The following is a 23,872-nucleotide window of genomic DNA, read 5'->3' on the forward strand; positions in this document are numbered from 1 at the left end:
TACCCGTACTGATCTGCCAATCACAGCAATTGCTCATGTTGCCTGTTCCTGGCTTGTCCCAAATGCACATCAGGGTAATAAAATGTTATGCTCTATGCCCAGAATGCAGAGAGCACAGACCTGGGGATCACCGCCAGCCAAGGACACATTCTACATCAACATCTTCCTGCTCTGGCAAGGGTTCCTTGGTAGCCAATGGACAGTATTTCAGGAACCAAACCAAATAACTGGGGAGGAACAAAGACCTTCTTCCTGACTTCTACTCACTGAGTCAAACAGACTGCCCTTTGCTTTTTCTCAGCTCATTAAGATGGACAGGTGAAAGGGATCTCAGAAAGCAGAGGGTGATCATGGCTCTGCTCCATGTTGCCAGTGGCTGGCCAGCCAACTTCCTAAAGCCACTGGAATATTGTGTTTAAACACAACTGGATTTGCACAAGGCAAAGCAAAACAGCATGGACCTTGGGCACATATCCAAAATTTGTACAGAGCAAGATTTTATGCTTCTTTACGTCATAAGCAGTAAAGTCAGCACATCTGCAAATTACAAAAATCCAGGGACAAAATGGCTCAATATAAAAATTTACTCCTTCAGAAGACAGAGTGGTACACTGAGTTGCAAGAAAAAACAAAACAAAACAAAACAAATACAAAAACAAAACAAAAACACAAAAAAACCCCAACAAAACAGAAGCAATGGGGAGCAAAGATACAAAATACTCCAAGAAAAGTATTGCTGTGCAAGGAATTCACAGAATGTGATTCATGTATATGTACATGTTATAACACAGGCATTGGTTGGTGAAAACAGACCAGGACACGATGATATCTCAAGTGGAACTTCTCAGAATATCACACAGGAGCCCAGCACCTTTTCTGACAGCAGGATTCAGGACCAACAAACTTTATGTTGGGAACTGTATAGCTCCATCAGCTAAGTAGTTGTTTGAAGGTCTAACACCAGAAAATAAAACACAAAAAAACCCCAACAAAACAGAAGCAATGGGGAGCAAAGATACAAAATACTCCAAGAAAAGTATTGCTGTGCAAGGAATTCACAGAATGTGATTCATGTATATGTACATGTTATAACACAGGCATTGGTTGGTGAAAACAGACCAGGACACGATGATATCTCAAGTGGAACTTCTCAGAATATCACACAGGAGCCCAGCACCTTTTCTGACAGCAGGATTCAGGACCAACAAACTTTATGTTGGGAACTGTATAGCTCCATCAGCTAAGTAGTTGTTTGAAGGTCTAACACCAGAAAGTAAAGGCTGGCTGAAAGAGTGAGTTCCAAAAGGACAATCACGGTTTTCAGCCAGAAGGACAATAAGGCTATGAACACTTCACCCGTACCATAATGCAGAAATCCACCACTCCAGTCTGTGCTACAGGAAAGCCTTTTGGAAAGATAGGCAGCATAAGTGGGAGATTCCAAGGCACACAAAACCCACCATTCCCTCAGGTATCTGGCACCATGTGCACCATTTGAAAGAGGAAAGCAAGGCTGTTTTGTATACAAGCAGAGGGAAAGCACAGAAACACGAACATAAAGTTAAAATGAAAGATGATGGTGTATCAAGCACTTCCAACATATCTGGAATATTCATAGATATTTTTAAATGTTCACAGTTTCCTATATGTTTTCCTCTGCTTTTACTGCCTAGTGTTTGTATCATTAAGAAAACCTAGAAGTAATAGATATTTCTCAGCAATTTGTCTTACTGTTTTGTAAATCTGATGTATTTCTAAAATAATCCCTATCTGAGTAGCTATGTGAGAAAAAGTTCAGAAAAAAATAAAGAATATAGTGACAGAAAAATGGGGGTGTCATCAGTTCAATTCACCAGACTGCCCAGCGATTTGCCAGAAAGACCGTGGGGAAAGAGCACTTTGCTTTCTTCAACCTTGGGAAAATTTCAGAGAAGGCTGAAGAAAGTTCTCATTTCAGTCTAAGAAAACAATTTCCAATTTGATTACAGAGCAGACAATGCTCACATATGTTAAGAGTCAGACTTCATTCTTTTATTTACATAAAGGTATATGACACCTCTTCAGCCACCTGAGAAAAAATGAGGTCACACTGACGATGTAGAGATTAGCACAAGTTCTTGGCTTCCCTGGCTTCCCAGTCAGCAGGGTGCCTGCTTGCACTGTTGTTTTCAAGCAGCTGTAATAATGATTAGCATATCAGTGCCTGGCATGATGCTGCTACAAAATGTTCTTTATTTCATCTGGTCTCATGACAACTTTTGCAAGATTCATTTGATTAGCTTCTGCCTCTGGGATTGACTGTTACCATCTATTATGCCTTTCCTTTCTGGATATCCAGGACAGAAATGCCAAGACGGCTCCAGACAACTCATCTGTAGTCTCTTCAGTGCTCTACAGTTTGGCTATAGTCATGGAAACAGCTCTCTGCTGACAGGTCACTGCAGCAACTTAGAAATGTTGCTTGACAAAATATATGTGTGTGTGTATATATATATATATATGTATAAAATACCTGCATCTATATATAAAATACCTGCATGTAAAGCCACCCTGACAACAAATAAAAAGCCCAAATTCTCTCCCATGTTCAGACTCACAGACTTGAACCCATAAACCCTGCTCTCATGTTCAGGTTTTTGTCTCCAACTTCTGTGCGTTACAGGAGAGATGAAGGCAAAGCATAACATCCCATAAGGTGATCTATTTTGCACATGGGGACCAAATGACATATCTCAGTGGTTCAAGCATCCAATTGAAAACATACTTATGTCCTTCTCTAATATGAGCTTATGGAATTGTGGGATGCTTAAGTTTGCTTGTATCTCAACTGAGCTGTATGTGGAAGAGTGTTATGGTTTAGGTGACCCTGGCATGGTGTTGGACACCTATAAGAGGAACTATAGAGAGGTTTCTTAAATCCCTGAAAGACCCAGGAGGGTCAGAACAGGGAGCCCCACTTCCCACCATATTCTATTAAAGTCAGGAGAAGTGGAATCTCAGCTCTTTCTTTCCCACAACAACAAAGAGTCAAGGGCTTTCTGAAATCCACCTGGTTTGCTAATGTCTATGTATCTACATGCACAACACTTTATGTATCTTAATAGTTAGCCCATTATTTGAGGAAAGGTGAGGAAAGGGTTACAAAGGAAAAAAAAAGAAGAAAACATCCAAAGATAACAGTGCATACTAAAAAGGTAGGTTATACAAACAGAAGACAAGTAAAAATTCATAGACCTAGCAGAGTTCATAATGCTGGGAAAATGAGGTTAGGGGTAGTGCTGTTAAATATAAATTCAAGTCACAATTTGCATAATATGATATGCTTTTTCCAAGACTTCATTACAGTTCAACTGCAGAACTAGCTTGGGAAGTCTCAGGCACAGGAGACTGGTATTTTATAAGCATTAATCTCATTAGAGAAACAAAACAGAATGAAAAACAAATCTAGCTCATTTTTCGTATTTGTACCTGGCCTTGCTGATATTGTTTCTGCTGATTCCCCATGTTTTGAGCTGCACAGAAATCATGCAAGAGAACTGCATTTTTAAGACCTTAAAAGTATCCATGACACCTTATTAGTGAGATAAAAAAACAGTTCAATCAAGTCAAGTACCTTACTAATTCCCTTTTTCCCCTGCTTTTTCCACTTCTTGGTATACATAGAGGGATACCAACAAACATGGAACAAACCTCAGATTAACCTAACAGGCATTTTGTAGAAATGACCCACAGGGAATAAATAGACCACAGTGTTTGAAAAATCACAGATAAGCAAGTACTGAAAAAAACCACAAAATGTAGCTTAAAAAATGGATATCATGTTAGGGATTTCACATAGATATGCACTTGAGATAGCTAGGCAATTAATTTATATACTTCTAAAATTGCACAGATTAGAGCCAAATATGGGGCTTATTTCTGACGTTTTATACTCTCTTTTGGCCCTCCCCACACATGGAGATTTAGTTCTTCATTTTACCCCAAGCAGTTTCCTACCCATGGAGCAGTCAGTAGCCACTTAGGTTAATTTATAAAGAGTGGAACAGAATAATACGTGCTGGCTTTTTAGGCAATTTGTTAGGTACTGAATCTACTCTAAAAATCAGTTCTGGGGCCATGAGTGATACAAATGTCAAAAATATGAGGTTGATATTGGACAGGGAAATGTACCTGGTATGAAGGTGGAAAGTCCAGGAAAACATGCCAAATTGTGTTTGCTCATAGAGTCTTCTTGCATTCAGTGCATTTACAGGCTTTCTTACCAAACTGGAATCATGTATCATTCAGCTGGCCCAAGAAACTATCTATAATTTCATTGTGATGTGTTCCTGTGAGCTGGATCCCTGTAGGCTTTCTCAGTTAACTTAAATGTTGTTGGTCTCAACAAGACTTGCACCATTAAATCTAGGAAAAGGCTATCAATGCTGTGTAAACTTGTCTTGTGATCCTAGATGCTGTGTCAATAGACCATCATCTGTGTCAAGCCTCTGTGCTAATGTCAGATCAGCTCAGGAGTCAGAAGAGCTAGTCTGAGGTATTTTCCTCCCAGTCTGAGTACTGTGCAGTGTAATATTTTAGTGACAGAAATATGCATTCTCGCACAACCCTTCCAACTGTAAAAACAAGTTCTGTATTGAATAATTTGTACAATAAAGTTGTAAAATGCACAGAAAGATCAATTTTTAAAATTAGCCATCTAAAACTGGAACCCATTTTTCACATACAAAAGTCACATTTGGTCCCTGCATCGATAAAAAAACTATTCCAAAGATTATGCTAAACTAGAGGTAGATGACTGTGGTGCTCAGAATTAATAAGAGTTTAAGCCTGTAAGCAGACATTTTTTCTCAGTGATAGACTTTAGTACTACAGCTATGCAATATAACATCATGTTACTGATCAGTTTCTCAGGCAGAGAATCAATTTTATTGTTATCATTTTTTCCTACACAACACATTCTTTTACTTCTGTATTCAAGGCACTGCTATTGCAATATCATTTGCATCATCATACCTCACTGATATTAAAGATGATTCCATAAGATTTTTTTAGGAAAAGGATTGTCCTAGGGAAGGCAGAATGAAGATCCAACATTTTAAGGTAAATTATAATCAGAAATTCATCTAACAAAAAGAAAACCCAGCTTCAAAAGTAAAGAGTGCTCTCCACATTGTTAAGCCCTTTTTTTGTTCTGATACTAAAAGGAAAGCTTATCTTACCTGGTAATGAACTCTCTGTGTAGTAGAAGGTACAGACTGCAGGTCCTAGGAAGAGAATAAAAGACATGATGACAAAAAAATTAAAGCAACAAGAGCAGTTTGCAGTTCTACTATCTGAAGTAGCTGAGCAAACACAAATAATTTTGCAAGTATTTCTCACTGATTTTAAATGTATTAAACAAACACCACAGACTAGCCATGGAAAGCTCATTTATTTAGATTTACATGCATTTGTTCAAAAAATAGTTTTTAAAATACAGAAATCACAATAATGGACCTTTGTCATACCACAGTTCTATTTGTTCCATGAAAACTATGTAAATTTTGGACATCAGCCATAAAATATAAATAATGAACTAAAGAAAAGTACTGGCAGTTCTCCCTGTTTTAAGACAACTCATGTCAAGGAGGTCATATCAGAATGATGCTGGTATTTAGCAGAGTTCAGGCATCTATTTTAATAAGAGATTTTGTCAAATAGTTTAAGCTCATGACACAGCTTTCCAAAAAGCCTGGCCTACACACCAGAGGTCCCCAGTTGGCAGGCAAGTTGGCAGAGTGCAGAAAGCTTTGGCGCTTCCCTTCCCAGCAAATGGGTATGAACCAAATCAAGCACACTGAGAAAAGCTTTGCACAAGCCCTGTGAAAGATTAGAGAAGCACACTTCTTCTACAACCACTATGGGTACTTCAACCAGAACTTCTAGCTGTGCTTCCTCCAGGGCTTTACAACCACTTGCCCACCAATGCTGGCCGTATTAAGTTGCCTGAGTTTAGTCTGGGATCACATTAGCAACCTACAGGGAACATCATCATAATTATTTCATTACAATTTTCCATCACCAGATATCTCAAGTATGCATCAGCTTACAATAAGGTTGATAATAATAGCCACTCCTCAAGTCTGAATGTTCAGAAATAGATTTCTCAATTTTCAGGACATGCTCTAGTAGTCAAGGTTGTGGGGTTTTTTTGTGCTGGCAGCTGAACTCGGTGATCTTAGAGGACCTTTCCAACCACGACAATTTATAATTCCATGAAATGCATTTTAAAGGGAATACTGGCAGAAATGCAAAAAAGTGAAAGGCTATAGTGAGATTCTAAGGCGTATATTCAGGCTGCAAGTGCAGTTTCAAGACTACAGGGAAGTCTGTGGCTCCCAAAGAGTTCAGTGGAGGGATAATGTTGGTAGTTCCTATGTAAATTGGACCATCTGTTTAGAAACCTACGTAATGTATTCACACTGGTAAATGTTGTTGAAAAATACCAGTAAAAGATTAAAAACAGAGACTGTATATTAATGAAAATCTATTAATTTTGTCACTAAATGCATAAACACTTAAAATTATTCATTTCATGTGTCATTTGGAGTCTCTACTTCCTGGACTTTATTGTAGAACAAACACTTGTGAAGCAAGGTGTTCAGGACAATAAGAGTAGTAATATTACTAGTTGCATGAACACAACATTTTTGTGTATTTGGAAATATCTAGTTGATATTTATAGTGTTTATTGGAGTCTCAAATTACTCAATGAGAGTATTAGAGAATGAAATGTGCATAATTTGACCCACTTGAATATCATTATGTTTATCCATATACAACACACTTTCTAACTACTAATTTGTGTAATTTTAGCAAGGTATGTGGAGAGCCCTGGTATTCCACTCCAATTCAAGAAGAAGTAAACACATCCATCCATGTCAATTCTGTTATAATTTAAAATAAGTTGGTAGAACTTTTCACTTCCTGTTTAGAGAACATTTTTCAGTGCTATTCCTCCTTTATTACCTTAGCTTAACTCTAAAGTTTCGGTTTTGGTGGTAGGCAAAGTGCAATACTCTTAATATATTATTGTTATAACTATTAGACCTCTGCACTCAGAACTGAATGAAGCATAACATAGATGAGTATATGACACCTGAATTGACAAAAGCCTCACCTCCTGTAGACGGTCAATGTACATACGACAGGTTTCCAAGTCACAATCTCCTCGTACAACTATAATTCCTAGGGGAATGGCTAGAAAATCAAAGAGAGAAAAACATCGTTAATTGAAATCTCTTAACCTTTAAAAGAATTACAATACACTCAAGATGTTTTTTCTTTATTGTGTCCTCACAAAAGCTTTCTGCTATCTAAATCTTAACATTCATTTAAAAGCAATAACATATTATTTATCATTAATTTCACTCATTTATAATTATAAAGGATTCTGGTTTTCCACTGTCTTTCATACCAAAAAAGGTAAACCATATTCAGACAAATTGTGAACTTAATCGTCTGATTTCAACATCAATTATTAACCACAAAGAAAGCAGCATACCACAAGAGTTTATGAAGGTGCTCTTATACATTGAACTAAGAGAGTGATATTTTACTTTCAGAACTCTTAGAAGTTGATGAAAATGATTTAAAGTCATGAAAGTCACAGCCTGAAGTTACAGTCTTATTTCAGAGAAAACTGTTCAGCGCCGTCTAATTTTAAGACTGCTTTCAAATCAAAACAGACATCAAAACACTCCATCTACACACAGAATTTACACATCTCCATAAAGTGAACTTGTAAACATACAGCAAATAATTCTCCTCAGCTGAGGGAAGTATTTTTATTAACAAGGGATTTAAGTTTTCTGTTCTTGCAGCAAAAAAAAAACAACAAACAAGCAACCCAAAACAAACACACAGAAAGAAAGAGATATATGTGAGTCTAGAAGGAAGATACCAAGAGAGCTACCTACTAAGATCTCATTAAATAAAACAAGTGAAAACTCTTGGGTACCTGGATTTTCTAAAACTGCATCACCTAATGCAGTTTTTTTCTCCCTAGAGGGCCTTTAATCAAACAATGGCCCAAAAATAAATAAAAATAGGGGAGCAGCAGGAAAGATTTAAATCCTCATCTGAAGTATTCCAAAAGGAGAGCAGAATATCAACTTGTAAACCATTTTAGTAACTGGATAACAGGAAGTATCATAAAGTCACTGACGATTCTGAGATAAATAGAAAAAAAAATCCACAACTGTGCTACAGCCCCTCCCCTGCAGTTCAAAAGAAACTGATTAAGAGAGAGAGATATTTATCTACTGAGATGCTCTTCATTCTGATAAGAGGACAAGATAGCTGCAAAAGATAATGGGAAACATGGGTCATATTTTGTAGCCCACTGGGGCTAGGAGCACAAAGAACAGCTCAGTAGTCTCAAGGAGAAGATTAGGGGAGCACCTACAGCAGTCAACGTCATTACAGACCTCAGAGGCCAGTAACAATGCTGCCAGCATCAAGTTTCAAAAGCAGTTTAAATACCAGAACAGCTATGGACCCAGGAAGACCAGAAGCAGGGAAAAAAAGCTGTCAGGAGAAAACAAAATAAAGTAGGGACAGGCAGGAAGATCAGGGAAGAAGGGAAGAGCTCACACTTCTCCTGAAGCAACTTTGGCACCCGATAGTGATGCCAGTCCTCCTGCTCATTTTCAAAAAGGCCAGAAGGGAACAGTGCGCATTGTGACCTCCCAGAATTTTTCATTACAGAACAGAAACTGAGAGACAAGCAAGTAGAATGAGGGTCGATCATGAGGTTTGCTTTACACATTCCAGTCCTCTGGGTTACACAGTGATTCACTTTGCTTAGTGTTTATTTTCGCTTAACCTGTTCTGACAGGAGACCCTTAAGCTCTTTGTAGAGAGTACTTAATGGCTATCTAGTTTCAATTCAGTAGATCCCTCTACTGAGCCCTTATTGAAAGAAGCATTTGTTAAATTCATTTATAACACTAAAAAGCAAATTGCAACAGACATGACTACACCTCCAATAGGTATAGAGCACTAAGGAGCTACACCACTGGCGCATAAACTGTCACCACCAATTTTGTCTCTATAAGCATTTAATAGGGACCAGAGCTTTGACATGCTGAAGGAAAGCATCCAACTCAGAACTGAAATCCATCACAATCACCATCCCTGACAGCCTAAAAGAGAAGGATATTATTAACTTTTGGAATTCTAAAAGTGATCCACCAAAATGTCTGAAAACATTAATATGCAACAGATAGTTTATTGGTGACATCTATGGGTCTCATCTACACAAGTGAAAAAAATAACGATGCACAGGTTTAATTCAATTACGTCCCATCTATTTGTGATGGTCATAGAATAACTGGAATTCTGGCCTGAGTACCTTTGTTCTTAAAAAAGAAATGTACAACTTTTGCTGCCTGGAAATTCTGAATTAGAACAATCTGTGGCTTTAGGGTCAATGGCTAGCTAAGGGACAAGGTGCGTGAGGTGAGTCTCAAATGGTTATATTCCACATGGTTCATGCTCATTTGAAAAAACTTTTAAGTCATTGCTGGACAACACTATAATACATGCTAAAATGTTGTGTGTCAAAGGTTTTTTTTATGAGTTTGCTTGCTTGGCTTTTTTGCAAGATTCATTTGGGTTTCAGCAAGAAAAATATTCCCAGCCCTCAGTTTTGTCATAAACCACAGTAAATATGTACAATGCACCATTTTCAAATTCCTTAACAATTGCAAATAGAAAATCCTTAATGATTAATAATGGGATTGAAACTGGGATTTTTGCTGATTCAGAATATAGGGCAATGCTGTGCAGTAGGGGCAAAATGAGATAAGTTACCACTTAAAGGAATAAAGCTAACAAAGACTTCCATTAAGAGCACAGGAACCAAAGAACAACTTTCCCATACACCGTCTACTCCTGTGAAAATATGGATATAACCAGACATGGGAATATACCTTAAATATTGTCTCAAATCATGAGCCAAACCACAGAATTCAAGTGCCAGATATTTTTCTCCTGAGGCGTCTGCTCTTCTGGCCCTTTGCATCCAGCCTCCAGTTTCTTTGTGCTCCCTGAACAGCAAAAAGGACTTTGTCCAGGGAGCTGTGGATACAGGCTCTAATGCTGCAGTGATGCCTGCAAGAACCTCTGGAGATGAGACAGGCAGACAGTTCCCTCGTATTCTGAACTGATGCTATGGAAAACCTTTTGTTACCAGCAAGACTAACTGCGATCAAATATCAGAAAGAAGGTGAGGTAGGTGCAGCAGTCCAGCTAGCATGACACTCTCATTGACTGCAAGATTAGTAGTGGTTTCCTAAGTCCTCATGAAAATAGCTATGGAATTTAAAAACAAAGAAGAAATCTTCTGCCTATTAACTGCCCATTATGCTGAATACCTAAAGCTAGTGAATAATTCAATAATACTGAGAACACAAATGGAAGAAGCCTGAATATATTGCACATGACACCATGAAGAAGAAATAAAATTCAATTAACTTCCCCATTTATTATCAGGCAAGGATTCAATTTGTGATCCAAACACCATGATTAACCCACTCAAATCCCAAACAAAACAGCCTCAAGACAGATCATAAAGGTTGATGTGAATGCCAGGAAAACTCATATCTTGTCTGACACACCGTAGGGGACTGGGGAGATTAAACATCGGGTTGTAAATGTTTAATGTATCAAATAAAGGATCCTCACTACTGAAGACAAGAATGTCATTTTCCTGAGGGTTTTCCACTCATATTACAATTGTGAAGGACCAAGTAAATTCTTGGGAGAGAATTCTAAAATATTCAGTCAATTGTATTAAGGGGTTTGGCTTTCCCAGGATGGTTTTTATACAAAGGAGTTTGTACAAAATTATTTTCTTACAACACCAATCTAAACCATGTGTCTCTTCAGTTCCCTTTTGTTTATTGTACCGACAAAAACTAAAGCTTCGCAGGTTCAGTTGTTGCTAGTTTTCTTGGCACTAGTGATCCAATGTTACTGTAATCCCTTGTCAGGAGGTAAAACACAACGCAGGTTATCACACTAGACCAGGACACATTTGAGGATGTGGTCATCCCCTTCAGGCTCTCAGTGAATTCTCCTATGCCCTACTACAAAAAGAAGGAAGCTGCCCAAGTCCTATAAAGAGACAAGTTGTCCCAAACACCATGCAAAAGGAAACAGGTTGTAGAAAGAAAACTATGAAGAGCTGTGAAGAGCTAGGAATTGAAATTGGCGGGGAATAAATATCAAGACTAAGAGTTTAGGATTAAGAAAAGGAGCAGGAACCTGAGACAAGAGGTCTGCAGAAACAGACTAAGACAAGCAGGAAGAATGCATGTGGGAATAGACAGCCAAAGGGGACATCCAGGTCTGAAAAGGTATGAAGAAATCAGATAATTTAAAAAATAAAAAAATTGAAAAGTACAGAAACAGAAGTAGAAAATGCACACAAAAATCTCACAGAAAAGTCTATACCGGAAAGAAACTATAGCATGATTTCCTGGAAAGTCTGAAAAATAACTTAATATTCTTCTGTCACCCCACTTCCTCTAGGGTAAATACATATTTACATCTTTTTGGAACAGTATCCATCTCTTCTAGTTCAAAGGAGATGGCAAATTTACAGGTTCCAGCTTCCTCACTAGCTCAAAAGGCAGAGGAATGTGTTCAATGTAAATATGCCTCATGTGGAACCAAGACAAGGTAGATTTAAATTATATATTAGGAATAAATTCTTTATAATGTGGGTGGTGACACAATGGAACAGGTTGCCCAAAGAAGCTGTGGGTGCCTCCTCCTTGCAGGTGTCTAGAGTCAGGGGCTTTAAGCAACCTCATCTAGTGTAAGATGTCCCTGCCTACAGCAGGGGAGTTGAAACTACGTGATCTTTAAGTGTCCTTTTGAACCCAAACCTTTCCATTATTCTATAACTCAATTATATAAGATTTCCATGTTTGGGATTTATTCATTCTTCGCAACCCAGGCAGTGGCACATGGTGTTAAATAAATGCTACTATGACTACAAGATCAAGAGCTCAAAGTTAGAAAATGCCATGGCTGAAGTTGTCTTTTTCAGCACCTGTGTATATATTCATTGTGCTACTCCCTTTAATTATTTGTTCATATCCTACTTTTTCCTCTGTTGTACCCTTGCAGCCTTCTAATCTTTGAATGCATGCATGTGTACGTACCTCAAAGCAAGAAGTGTAATTAACTGTACTGCCTGAACAAAGCCCACAAGGTTTCTTCCATTAAAAGGGGGGGAAGAAAAGGGGAGAAGTATTTCCTTTGACACAAGCAGTGCCTTTAGCAAATTCCTCTTTGGTTTTGTAGCTTATTTTTCAGATTCAAATATTTATCTTTGGTTTGCATCTGTATAGTTTAGTGTCATCACCAAACTTGCTGAGTTTATACTCTGTTCCCTCATCCAGGTCGTTGATGAAAATACTTAACATCACTGGTCCCAGTACTGACCCTGGAGTCACAGACCTCCAACTAGACTCTGACCCATTGACCACAACTCTCCAAATTCTTCCTTTCAACCAGTTAACAACCTGTCTGATCCACCTGATTAACAAGACCACACTTCCTTAGCTTATCTACGAGGATGCTGTGGGAAACTGTGTCAAATGCTTTACTGAAATCAAGATAAACCACATCTACGGCTCTACCATCATTTATCCTCCTAGTTACTTCCTCGTAGAAGGCTATAAGGTCATTATTGGTCACTAACTATTTTACGGTTGGTTAGTTTGTTGATTTATGTTTATTTTTTAAAAAATACAATTAATTTCTGTATATACATCCATTGTCAGAAATTTCTTAGTAACATTGAAATGGTAAAAATAGGACATCATAAATCAAAATATTTTGCTATTTCAAAAAGAACTCAATTGTTCCTCCACAATGCTTCTTCAGATCACACTTTTTTCAATAACAGAAAATCAGAGATAATGCACAGATATGCAGGCAAGAGAGACAGAATTAAGTTTTGTCCATCTAGAAACATTAATCCAATTTACTTTTTGAAAATTATAGCCTTGATCATGATCATGTAGTGTGTAACTATGATATTGGGAAAAAGGAGGTGAAGCTGGTGACTAGGGTGACAACTGTTTGGGGTATGTATAAGGAGCTGTTAGAGAAGACAACTACATTTACAGCAAAGAACATTACAACATAACTGAAATGCCAACTTATATCCCTTTCTTAAAAGAGTGCATGGAAGCATTCACTGCTCCTTGGTGAAGGATCAATAAGCACCCTCTGTACCGTCATCAATCATCTAACAGACAATACTGAGATGTTGACAGAAGAAAAAATGAAGGAGAAAAGAAGGAGAATGGGGTAGGAAGAAAGGGACAATTCAGAAACAGCGTCTTGGTTAAATGCCAGCTGCAGTGACAAGAAAAGTGGAAAGCAATAGAAGGAGAATGAGCTAAGAATGGTCATGCCCTTCAGGGGACAAAATTACTTTCTTTAACTGTTCAGGAGGTTTTCAAAATGAGGTGCCTACCTCCAGCAGAGTGAAGATTAATCTTCATGGAATAGTTTCTATGACAAGTTGTTATATGTTGGGAAGTGCAATTTTAGGTCAAATATTTGATGGAATCAAATAATTGTTTCAAGAAAACAAGGGGAGCAAAACATATTTTCTACAAGTTAAAATGATCCAGATTATGACACTGGTGTCAGGTCTTTCGAAACTCTATTATGGAGATATGTAACAGGCAAAAAACTACAGTAGCTTTTTTGATATTTTTCCTTCAGACATAACAGCATAACTGGCTTTCTTTTCCTGTGCAGATTGCTGCAAGATTCTGGTTTGGTTTCAGGTTATTTTGGGAGGTAAAAGTGGTTTTAAAGCCTGTGAGAAGGGAATGGATAGTAAGTATAGTATTCTGGAATTAAATTGTAGGTACTCTGCCAAAGCCTGGACAGATACGTGAATTGAGTCTCTTGCAAGGATCTAGTGAGACACACTTGCACCTGTGAGCTGCAGTCACGCTGTGAAGGAACCTAACTCCACTGACAGTAACAGGCTTTAAAGGGCTTTTGTATTTTGCTAATATACAAATATTATTTGCATTTAAATTTCTGATTCACACTGAAAAAAAATCATGGAAATACATTTATTTTTACTCCCCTTCCCCCATAATCACTTTCTTTAGCAAATGAAGATGAGTGGCTTCTCCTCCCTTAGTACTCCCTTCCTCCTCTTTAGCCAAGTGACTTTTAGAGTCAAAGCTCTAAGAAATTATTTCCTGATGAGGAGGCAGTCAGCACACTTATTTCATATAAGTATTTAGTCTATAATAGAGCCAGGCAGGCAGCAATCCACAGACCGGCCACCAGAAAACCATTTAAAAAGTATCCGATTAGCTATGTCAGAAATGCAATTAAGATGGCTATCTGCTCTCCTTAAAAGGAAGATTTATGTCATTTTCCAGTTTCCTTCCTCATAAAAACTTCAGTTGTGCAGTCCTCTAGTGTAACCATGCAGCTTGATGACTGGCTATGCTTCAGTTTCCAGAAGAAATGTAAGCATCTTTCCTGTAAGTCACAGGAAAACTGAGACATTATGTCTGTGGTCAGTGAACCACAGGGATTTTCCATTTCTTGCTCCATGGAATTCAAGGAACTGGTTAGAATATTTAAAACAGTTTGCTTTCTGAGAGCACTTCTCTTCCTGTACATGATTTCCTTCTGTCATAATTTGCATCACACAGAAGTCCTCATATCAAGGCCTCCTGAAAACTGAAGGTTGGACAATCATGATAGGAGACAGTTAAGCTGTATGTCCAGAGAAGGAGACTGATGACCAGTGTATGCTGTATATTATATGTTCTTACACAGAACTTGCTTGCAAAGGGAAAGGTATATTTCTGACTTATTTTAGGTTGATGGGGATATTATTTGCTTTATCATATTTTAATGTAAAAGCTGTAATGCACAAGCATTACTGAGGCAGCTAAAGGAGGACAGATAAGAAAAAAAAAAAGCTTAATTAAAAATGTCTGGGGAGAATATGCAGACCAGCTATGTTATGTTACCAAGCTGTCCATGCAGCAACTTGAAAGGGAAACTAAGAGATCTTGAGGCAAATGGTCTGGCAATGCCTGAAAGCAATCATTTTAACTCTTGATGGATAGACATTTTAAAGTGTTTATCCATTTAAAAATCTACCTTTTGAATGAAAACCTCTTAAGCACACATATAGCAAGTGATAAAATGTGTGTGTAATCTAAAAACAAATCTCACAGATTTTAGAACATTCTCTGGCATTTTTTATCATGTTGTCATGGTTTTTTTGCAGACAACAAATAAATACTCATTTACAACTGCAGTGACAATATAAAAAGTGCATTTTGTGTCAGAACATGTAAATGGCTCTTAATGACTACATAATATATACTAAATATATGCAAAATTTACATCCACAGTGAGGATGGATGAAGATAGTTCTCTGATGGGAAACTACCAAATGAACTAGATTGTTTCTGACAGGATTGGATAGATGTGGGTTCAGTATGATCTGAACACTACTCAAGATCAAACTGTCAATTTAAACTTAAAGCAAATTCCTCTCCAGCGAACCATAATCCTCATCCTGTTAAAATTCTTCTTAGTTCAATGATGAAGGATTTGGTTGCTTTAATTATGGCCAAAATCCACTAAAAGAAACTTCAGAAAAGGCTGTCAGGAGCTATAGTAAAATTTAAGGCATTTCAGTTATTTTGTTGGAAGAAGAGCAGGTGAACTGGGCGAATAAGTAGGGGTGGGACCAGAGGAGTAAAAGTGAAAGAGTTTAAACTATCTTCCAACAGTTAGATAAGCAAACCAATTAAAAGGATTGTCATCCTGTAATTACCGGAGGGCTCTGCATTACAGAGGGAGCTGAAGCTTTTTTGCACAACAAACAGTCATGCCTGTAATTTAATATGAATAATGAGCCAGATGCATGAACAAGACTATTAAATTGTTATCAAAAGCCACCATGTCCCTCATTGATTAATGACTCTGTGTGTCACCAAGGAAAGAAACTCTGTTTTTAAATATGGATTGTCATCATCAATGTTGCCAAAGCAACCGCCTGTTTGCTTTTGACTTACCCTTGAATGTGGCAATTAAACTGTTAGATGAGGAAACAAAACAGTGATTATTCTTTTTATGTGGAAAACTGAAGCCTGTTGAAGAACAAAGGCCTGGGAAAACCAGATTTCTTTCCCAAGTTAAATGCACCTGTGCAAGAACCACAATCAGGTCAGAACACATTCTCAATATAAAATTAATCATGGTGCCCTCCACTCAGTTTCAAATTTGATGTTAATCATAAAATCTCAGATAGTTTCATACACTAGTGGAAACTCAGAAGAACCCACAGAAAGCCATGAATAAAGAAAAAAAAGTGTGGAAAACACTTATTTTACAGTAAAGAATATGAACTTGCAGAAGGCATAATTAAGTAATAAATCGGATGAATGATCTATATGTGCTTTTATAGGGAGAGTATATATTTATAAAGAGAATATGTATGTGGATATGCACAAATAGGTGAATATACACTCTATGTGACTCATCAAAAAATGTATACTTGATCTTGTGTTTGGAATTTTGCTGCTGTTATTTTGGTTGTGTTTTGGTTTTCTTAATTTGCTAATGTAAGATTTATTCAGAATATTCTACCAAAAGCAGCTACAATCTGGTTTCTTCCAACTTACAAGCTTCCCGGAGTTTTTCCTTATCATAATGTAGTCCCTCATATTCTTGTAAATTAATCCTGTTCACTCGGATCCGCAGGCGATCTGGGATGGAATGAGGACTGCAAGAAAAGAAGAAAGTTTCTTAAATTAAGTGTTCTATGGAGAAGCAAAATGAAAAATAAAATATGTAGGGATTTTAATCTTCTCTGAAAGAAGAACGAGAGCAAGGTTTTTCAGAATTAAGCAATTCCTCACATGCCCGTTACTGAATTTTAAATTATGGATACCCATCCCACAGCAAGGTAGACATTAGACCATAAATTATAAGCAAGATCTAGAAACCCATATGCTGACTGTGTGGTCTGGAATTACAGAAGAGTTTTCCAGTTATCTGTTCTCTACATAGTCATCCCTCCCCTCTGCAATTTATCTTTTTGTACATCCCTAGAACTCTACCACAGCCAGTAGATTCACTGAGCTGTGTTTCATGATGCAGATGTTTTCTTGGGAAGTCTTTTAGTACTTCCTCTGCCCATGAGAACACCCACCCTCATATCCCTGGAGAATCCTCATTCAGCATCTCTGTTCTGGGAAACAGGCAACTGAAACACAGCTAAGAAATGGATTTCCACAGCAGCAAGTCCAGTACACAGAACCCAGGAGGACTTTCAAAAGCAAGCAACAGCACAGGAAACTGATTTATACAGATTTCAGCCAGATTTAGATGTCTCAATTGCCTATATAATTTTGAAATACTCAGTGGCTTCCTTATCTATAAATTTAAGTCTCCATATATTGATAAAAAGTTGTCCTGAAAAGCTTTGGTTTTATTTCATACTGGCTTCCACCTTAATGTAACATATTATTTGATTTTGTAAGTTTATCTGTATGCTATGTAAATTCACTTGACCCCATTTGCATTTTCGCTTTTTAAAGATGGATAATCTATGCATTGTAATGCATATAACAAATGCCAGCCCTGTAAAAACTGGCCATTGGCTGAGTTAAAAGTTGATTCTTCATCCTGTGCTTCCACTGAAAGATCATCTATTTCCTATGTTATAATCTAGTTGGTAGCAGAACTCTGCCAGTGGTATGACCACTGAATAGACACACTGCCCTTTAAAAGTTGCCCTTTAAATGCTGTTCAGTGTCATAAATATACAAGGCTTACTTTCATCTTTGTTTCAGTTGATATTTTTACTTTGTCTGAAAGACATTTGACATACAGCATTTGCACAATTACTTTAAACACCAATCAGGACAAGCTGCAGCTGAAAAATAGAAAGTTTTTCTTTCTTTTGAAACAAGGGAGCAATGTGATATGGGGTTTTTTTACCTGAAAATACTGCAGACCTGACAAACCACATGGTTTGTGGTCATCTCTTGGTAGAGAAACTGGGATGGTAATAGTACTTATTTCAGCATTATCTCATTGCTACTTACAGGAAAGCTTATTATCTCTGTTGGTGTAAACAGCTGTGTCACATCTGGACAGATGAAAATAAAGATTGAAAATCCAGTCCCAGTCAAAAAAAACCCACTATTGACTCAAGTACTCTTTTCCCAAAAAGTGATAAAGGATAATAAGTTGAGGGTGCTGACAAAACCGAAGTGTAAGGCAACAGACTAGAAGAAGCTGCTCTGAATAAACTCACTTTCGGAACAGAAGTTTCTATAATAATGCCAGGTTATAAAGAAAAACATGCATGTTCTTGTTACAAATGTTATTTCCTGGCTTGAAGTTGGTGGTAACCTATTGCATCTCCAACATCCCCTTATTGAGTCAAATAGTCCCTTCATCTGAAAAATAAAAATAAAAAAAATAAAAAATAAAAAAAGGTGAGCAAGTCCTCCTTTTTATTGCTTGGAACCTGAGGATAAAAAGATCTAAAATCAGGAACAAATCTAGAATATTTTTGTTGCTTCAGGAGCCACACAATCTCTGTTAAAATCACCTTTTAACTAGAAAATTGCCTGAGAGGATACTTCACGTGCTTTAGTAAGAGGCATAAATTTTCGGAACATCAGTGCACTGTATATCTCAAAATTTGCTTCTATAGAAAAAACAAGAATACCATCTTAAATATAATGCATTGCCGGAGGAGAAATAGTTCCTTTCCAAGGTCAGGTGTGGGAGGGTAATCAATTGACAAATATCAAAGGTTCCCTATTCTTCTGTTTCTCTTCCTGTTCATCCCCTTTTTGTAAAGACATAGAACTGCTACTACATATGCAAGATGGATGTGCTAAAATATACAAATGAAGAGGAACAGGACTTGTTTCTTTGCCCATTTAAAAATTGTAGTTGCCTTAGTAATAAAAATATAACCTTGGAAACAGCAGCTTTCTACAGAAAATAAATTCTTATCAGAAATACAAATGCTAAGAGGTCCTTTCTCCAGGGTAGATATTTTATATACTTAGCTAAGTCCAGTTACAGGCAATACCTTCATAATTCACAAATATATGTATATATATATATGTATATACATACACCTATATATGTGCACACATAAACAAAACAAAAATGTATTCAGTGACTGCAATCTAATGGTTTTGTTCATGATTCATTTGCAAATACACTTAGCTCTATAAGAATATGGTTGTTGGGTGACATATGAATATCTCACTAAATTTTATTACCTATTCAATATTGTTTTAGTTCTAAAATTCACTATGTGAATATTCATTCTTTACATTGTCAGACTGGCAATTGACACCAGGGATTATTGTTCTCATCATCCAACTAATTAACTCATTCACTCATAGAATTCATGAGCTCCATACAGAGCTCTATTTAATAGCTGAGGAAAATGCTTCCACCATCAATATTTCTGTAGTCTTCATAGATACTGATAATAATCCATGTTATTATACAAATTGCACAATTTATCTTGTTCAGACAAGCTCAAAATATTCAGAAACCACAAAGCTTAAGTACATAAGCATGGCCATGTAAAAGCTAATAATGGGGTGATAAATGTCACTGAAAGAAAGCATTAGTACAGCATTAATAGAAATGGATGTTTCTAAACACACTATAAAATTACTTGCTCAACTGTAAGGAGAGGAAGAAAAGCTCTGCACCTGTAGCAGTAGACAATTCATAAATAAATTTTGGGAGATTGCTACACTGCAGTTCAACCTAGAATATTTAATTTCTTACACCTATTATTCTTAAAAATGGAGAATTATACCATCAATGAAAAGTAATTTGAAGTATAGATTAATGAATGCCATTACCTCCTAAGGAATCTAATTAAGAATCTCATTCTCCAAACACAGCAATCCACAGAATTACATCCAAAAGGCCATATGCCCCATGGGACCATAAATACAGATTCAGGCCAACTGAAACATTCTGTTCACTCATGTTGATTAGCTATAATGGTTTCATTTAAACACAAACATAAATATCCATCTTCTCAGATCAGGAGCAGAGATAGGCTAGTTTACCATACTGAATTTTAATTTATGGACTTTTGACTAGCACAGACCAGAAGTGCACATTCAGGGCATTACTAAATAACAATCTAAAGAAGTTTTTTTAAAGCTATGCACATTATTTAATTATAATAAACTATGAAAGATTCTACAGAGGTGTTATGAGGTCCTTTCAAAACTATTCTACTCATAAAAAAAAAAAAAAAGTCATTTCAGTAACAGAGGATTATTTTCTTTCCTTTTTTAACTGCAAAATGGTTGAACAGTACAAGGAAATTGTATTACTTTACTTACAAGCAGCGTTTGACTTTTCCACAAGAATACAGAAGATCACCTAGATATAGAATAACTCCTATTGTAAGGAAAAGGGTGTGCTTTCCAGAAATTCTTAAAATGTGTAGACATTCATCAACATAAACAGTTGATTTAACTTTTATCTCTTTCAAGTCTACCCTCTGTTAGAAGATATTAATCTCCTGGTACATCAGGTTATACATCAGATTCAGAAGCACTCCTTTTTACAGGGATAGGTCTTAGAAAGTCAGAATAAATGTTTATAAGGTGAATTCATTTTCAACATCAGCTGCCCCACTGATGGAAGTCAATTCCCAAAGATAAGAAAATATATTCATTTGTTTGAACTATACAATTTTATGGATTCTAGAAGTGTTAACATCAGTACCCCCAACACACAAAAAAACCCCCAAACAAACAAAACATAAAAAGCCCAAAACCAACCAACCAACCAAAAAAAACCAACCAAAAATAAAATAAAAACACCAAAGAACCTAGACACCACCACCCCAAAAAATCTAAAAACAGAGTTTTGACAGAGAAGAGTGAGAAGAGCTTATGTTTTTAAAAGATACTTATTTCACCACTTGTGCAAACCCATAGAAGCAAAGCCACGCACACCTGTTCTTAGACTACCAACAGAACTTGATCCTATTCACCAAGAAAACATACTCAGCTTCTGATGAAGCTGTTACTTTCTCCTTTCACCCCTATTAATCATCAAGCAACAGGCAGGAGGATGCCAGCCAAATCACTTGGAGCACAGTTGGTTTTCCCAAGAAATGTGCTCCTGCCTCCAGTCACCCAGGGAAGAAGACAGGCAGAGCAAGCTTGGCTTCAGCCCTTGGCACTCCTGCACAGCAACATGATAACACTTCTGCCATGCCACCAGGAAGACAGACTTTTAAATTATATATGTCCTATATCAATTATTTATGAACCCTGTGAACCATTTCTTATGCTTTATGTCTGCATAGAGAAAGAAAATAATGATAATAATAAACAGTGCAACAACTCTACAGTACCCAGCTACAAATTTCTGACCTGTCTTCCAGAATACATCATTAATATGATTCAGTAAACAGAAAAGGAAATCTTCTGTTGCTCCTCCCTGGCAAAAAATAAACTTCAGAAAGAAATAACACTCCTCTGGGGCATGTTTGCAGTGACAGATTAATGAATTACCTATCTCCTAGTGAAGAAATAAACATGCTAAATTAATTATATGTTCCAGTGTTCAGAACAAATGGAAAAAGGAAATCAGCAACCAGAAAACCAGAAAAGAAAAAGAAATTAACCTTACTTTTGTGATCTCACTGGTAGAGCTTGGAAATGATACATTAAATATGTGTGTTTTTCACAGCATTTATCTACTTAGAAGAACTACCACAGCAGAACAGAATCATCCAGAATCTTCTGACGGACAAATTTCAGTCCTTCACAGAAGTCCACTGTTATTTTAAGGCAAAGCTCTTGCTAAGCTCTTTAACTAAGAAATACCCCTAAAATATCAGCTTCACCACATTTTTTTTTTCTTCCATTTGATGAGTGTTATCCCAGATAAGTTAGGTTAACCCAGATGTACTGAACTCTTCTGTGCTTTATTACATCTCACTTGCTTCAGAAAGTACTTGAGCATTTTGCTGTATAAAAGCTAGACCCACACCTACACTTAAACTTATGCCAAGGTGCCAGGTGGAATACTGGTCTTCATTTTCTTTCTCCTTCATCACGTTAGCTGTAGTTCTCTCACACTTTACACTTCCAAGCACAGTGGGTTCTCCAATAGTAATGAAACCTTCATACTAAGCAGGAAAAACTGACAGAGAAAAGATGAGGCTCAATTCTCTGTAATTCATGTAATGGAGAAAAGAGAGATAATGGATATATATCTGTATCTATCTATCTATCTAAATCTAAATAAAATGTATATAAAATATAAGCATTTTCATCCTTAATTGTGCAATTGGGAAATAGCTCACTCCAACACTTTCTGTCTTACGCCTTGCCTCCTATTAGACTTTTTTAGACTGTCTTCCTATAGACAACACCTATTTCCACCTAACCCACAAACCTGATTATGTTTGGCATTTGGATCTCTAAAAGCAAAATATTATTTCCTATTACTCCCTTGCTATCACACAGGTTTTATATGTATACCTTGCTACAATCATTACTCTGTAAACTCTACAAATTATTGTAAAGCATTTACCAGTAGGGTGATACTTGTATTTTAATTTATGCCCATTTTGTAACTTTTAAAAACCCAAACAACAATAAAATCACAGCATTTCAGCAGTGCTTATTTCACTTGTAAAAGGACAGTACAAGTTATGTAAGCCAATTGTGTTTTATGTTTCATATAATAATTTTTGTTTTTTCACAAGTGCTTTGCATCAACCACACAAAACAAATGTACTCTCACACATCCACACCTCTCATCTAAATTGAATACCTGGCTGGAAAATGCAAGGCTTCACCTTCCTTTTAAGAGAGCCTGTATTAAAATACAATGCTTGTATTTACTTATCCACCCTGTATAAACATTTGAAATAGATCACACTACAGTTCTACAGTTTCTGCTGCAAAACTGTATGTACCTAATAATTTTGGCTGCCCCAAATTCCCATTCATATCCTACTGCATAAAACCTGAAATTTATCTAAGACAGTCTGTCCATCACCAGTTCTCAAAAGAATCTGCCCTTCTGTTCAGGACTAACTGGAAATCAGGCTCTTTCTGTATTGTTCAACAACGGAAAAAGGAACATTTGAGTCTCAAAGCCATCACAATCCAAATCAAATTTCCCTAATACCTCATGGGTTCTCATTTTAATTTGCCAGATTCAATAATTGGCAGCCACAGTGCAGCAGCATGTTTGATCTGTTTTTACAGATTTTAAGATACAGAACAACTTTGACTTACAAATTACTTTGGGCTCTTGAGTTTCTCTCTCCCTGCCTTATCCTGATGCCAAATGAGATATTTGAATGAACTGTATAGAAACTTGGAGGTTGTTTTCCAAGGGTTATCCCTCAACTTGGACACAATACCCATTTTCCCAGATCCACAGCTTACCCAATATTCTGTTAAGCAATAAGGCTTATCTAAACTGTTTTTCTAGAGGCTTGCTTAGATACTGAATAAGTGAGACAAGTTATTTGTATTACTTCTGTTATTCAGAAAGTACAGCAAGTAACACCCAGGGATAAGGCACAGTGAGTTGGAAATATTTTATTGTTGGCAAAATAATAATGAGGAACTTGTCTGAAATTTCACAGAATCACAGAAATGCTGAGGTTGGAAGGGAAGTCCTACCCCCTGCTCAGTTAATGTCCATCTAGAGCAGGATGCCAAAGACCATGTCCTGGCAGCTTTTGAGTACCTCCAAGGATGGAGACTCC

General features: G+C 36.9%; 1 protein-coding gene across 1 annotated transcript in view; it reads right to left on the reverse strand.

Annotated features, from left to right (window-relative positions):
• Positions 1-23,872, reverse strand: part of DGKI (diacylglycerol kinase, iota) — a 113,805-nt gene that overhangs the window by 48,272 nt on the left and 41,661 nt on the right. The window contains exons 19-21 of the mRNA XM_010008203.1: positions 16,746-16,846; positions 7,160-7,239; positions 5,220-5,264 (exon numbers count right to left, since the gene is read on the reverse strand). Of these exons, the coding sequence (XP_010006505.1) occupies positions 5,220-5,264; positions 7,160-7,239; positions 16,746-16,846 (226 nt within the window). The remainder of the gene's footprint in view (positions 1-5,219; positions 5,265-7,159; positions 7,240-16,745; positions 16,847-23,872) is intronic.

Source organism: Chaetura pelagica, unplaced genomic scaffold (assembly GCF_000747805.2).
Source record: "Chaetura pelagica isolate M959 unplaced genomic scaffold, ChaPel_1.0 scaffold92, whole genome shotgun sequence".
NCBI lineage: Eukaryota > Metazoa > Chordata > Aves > Apodiformes > Apodidae > Chaetura > Chaetura pelagica.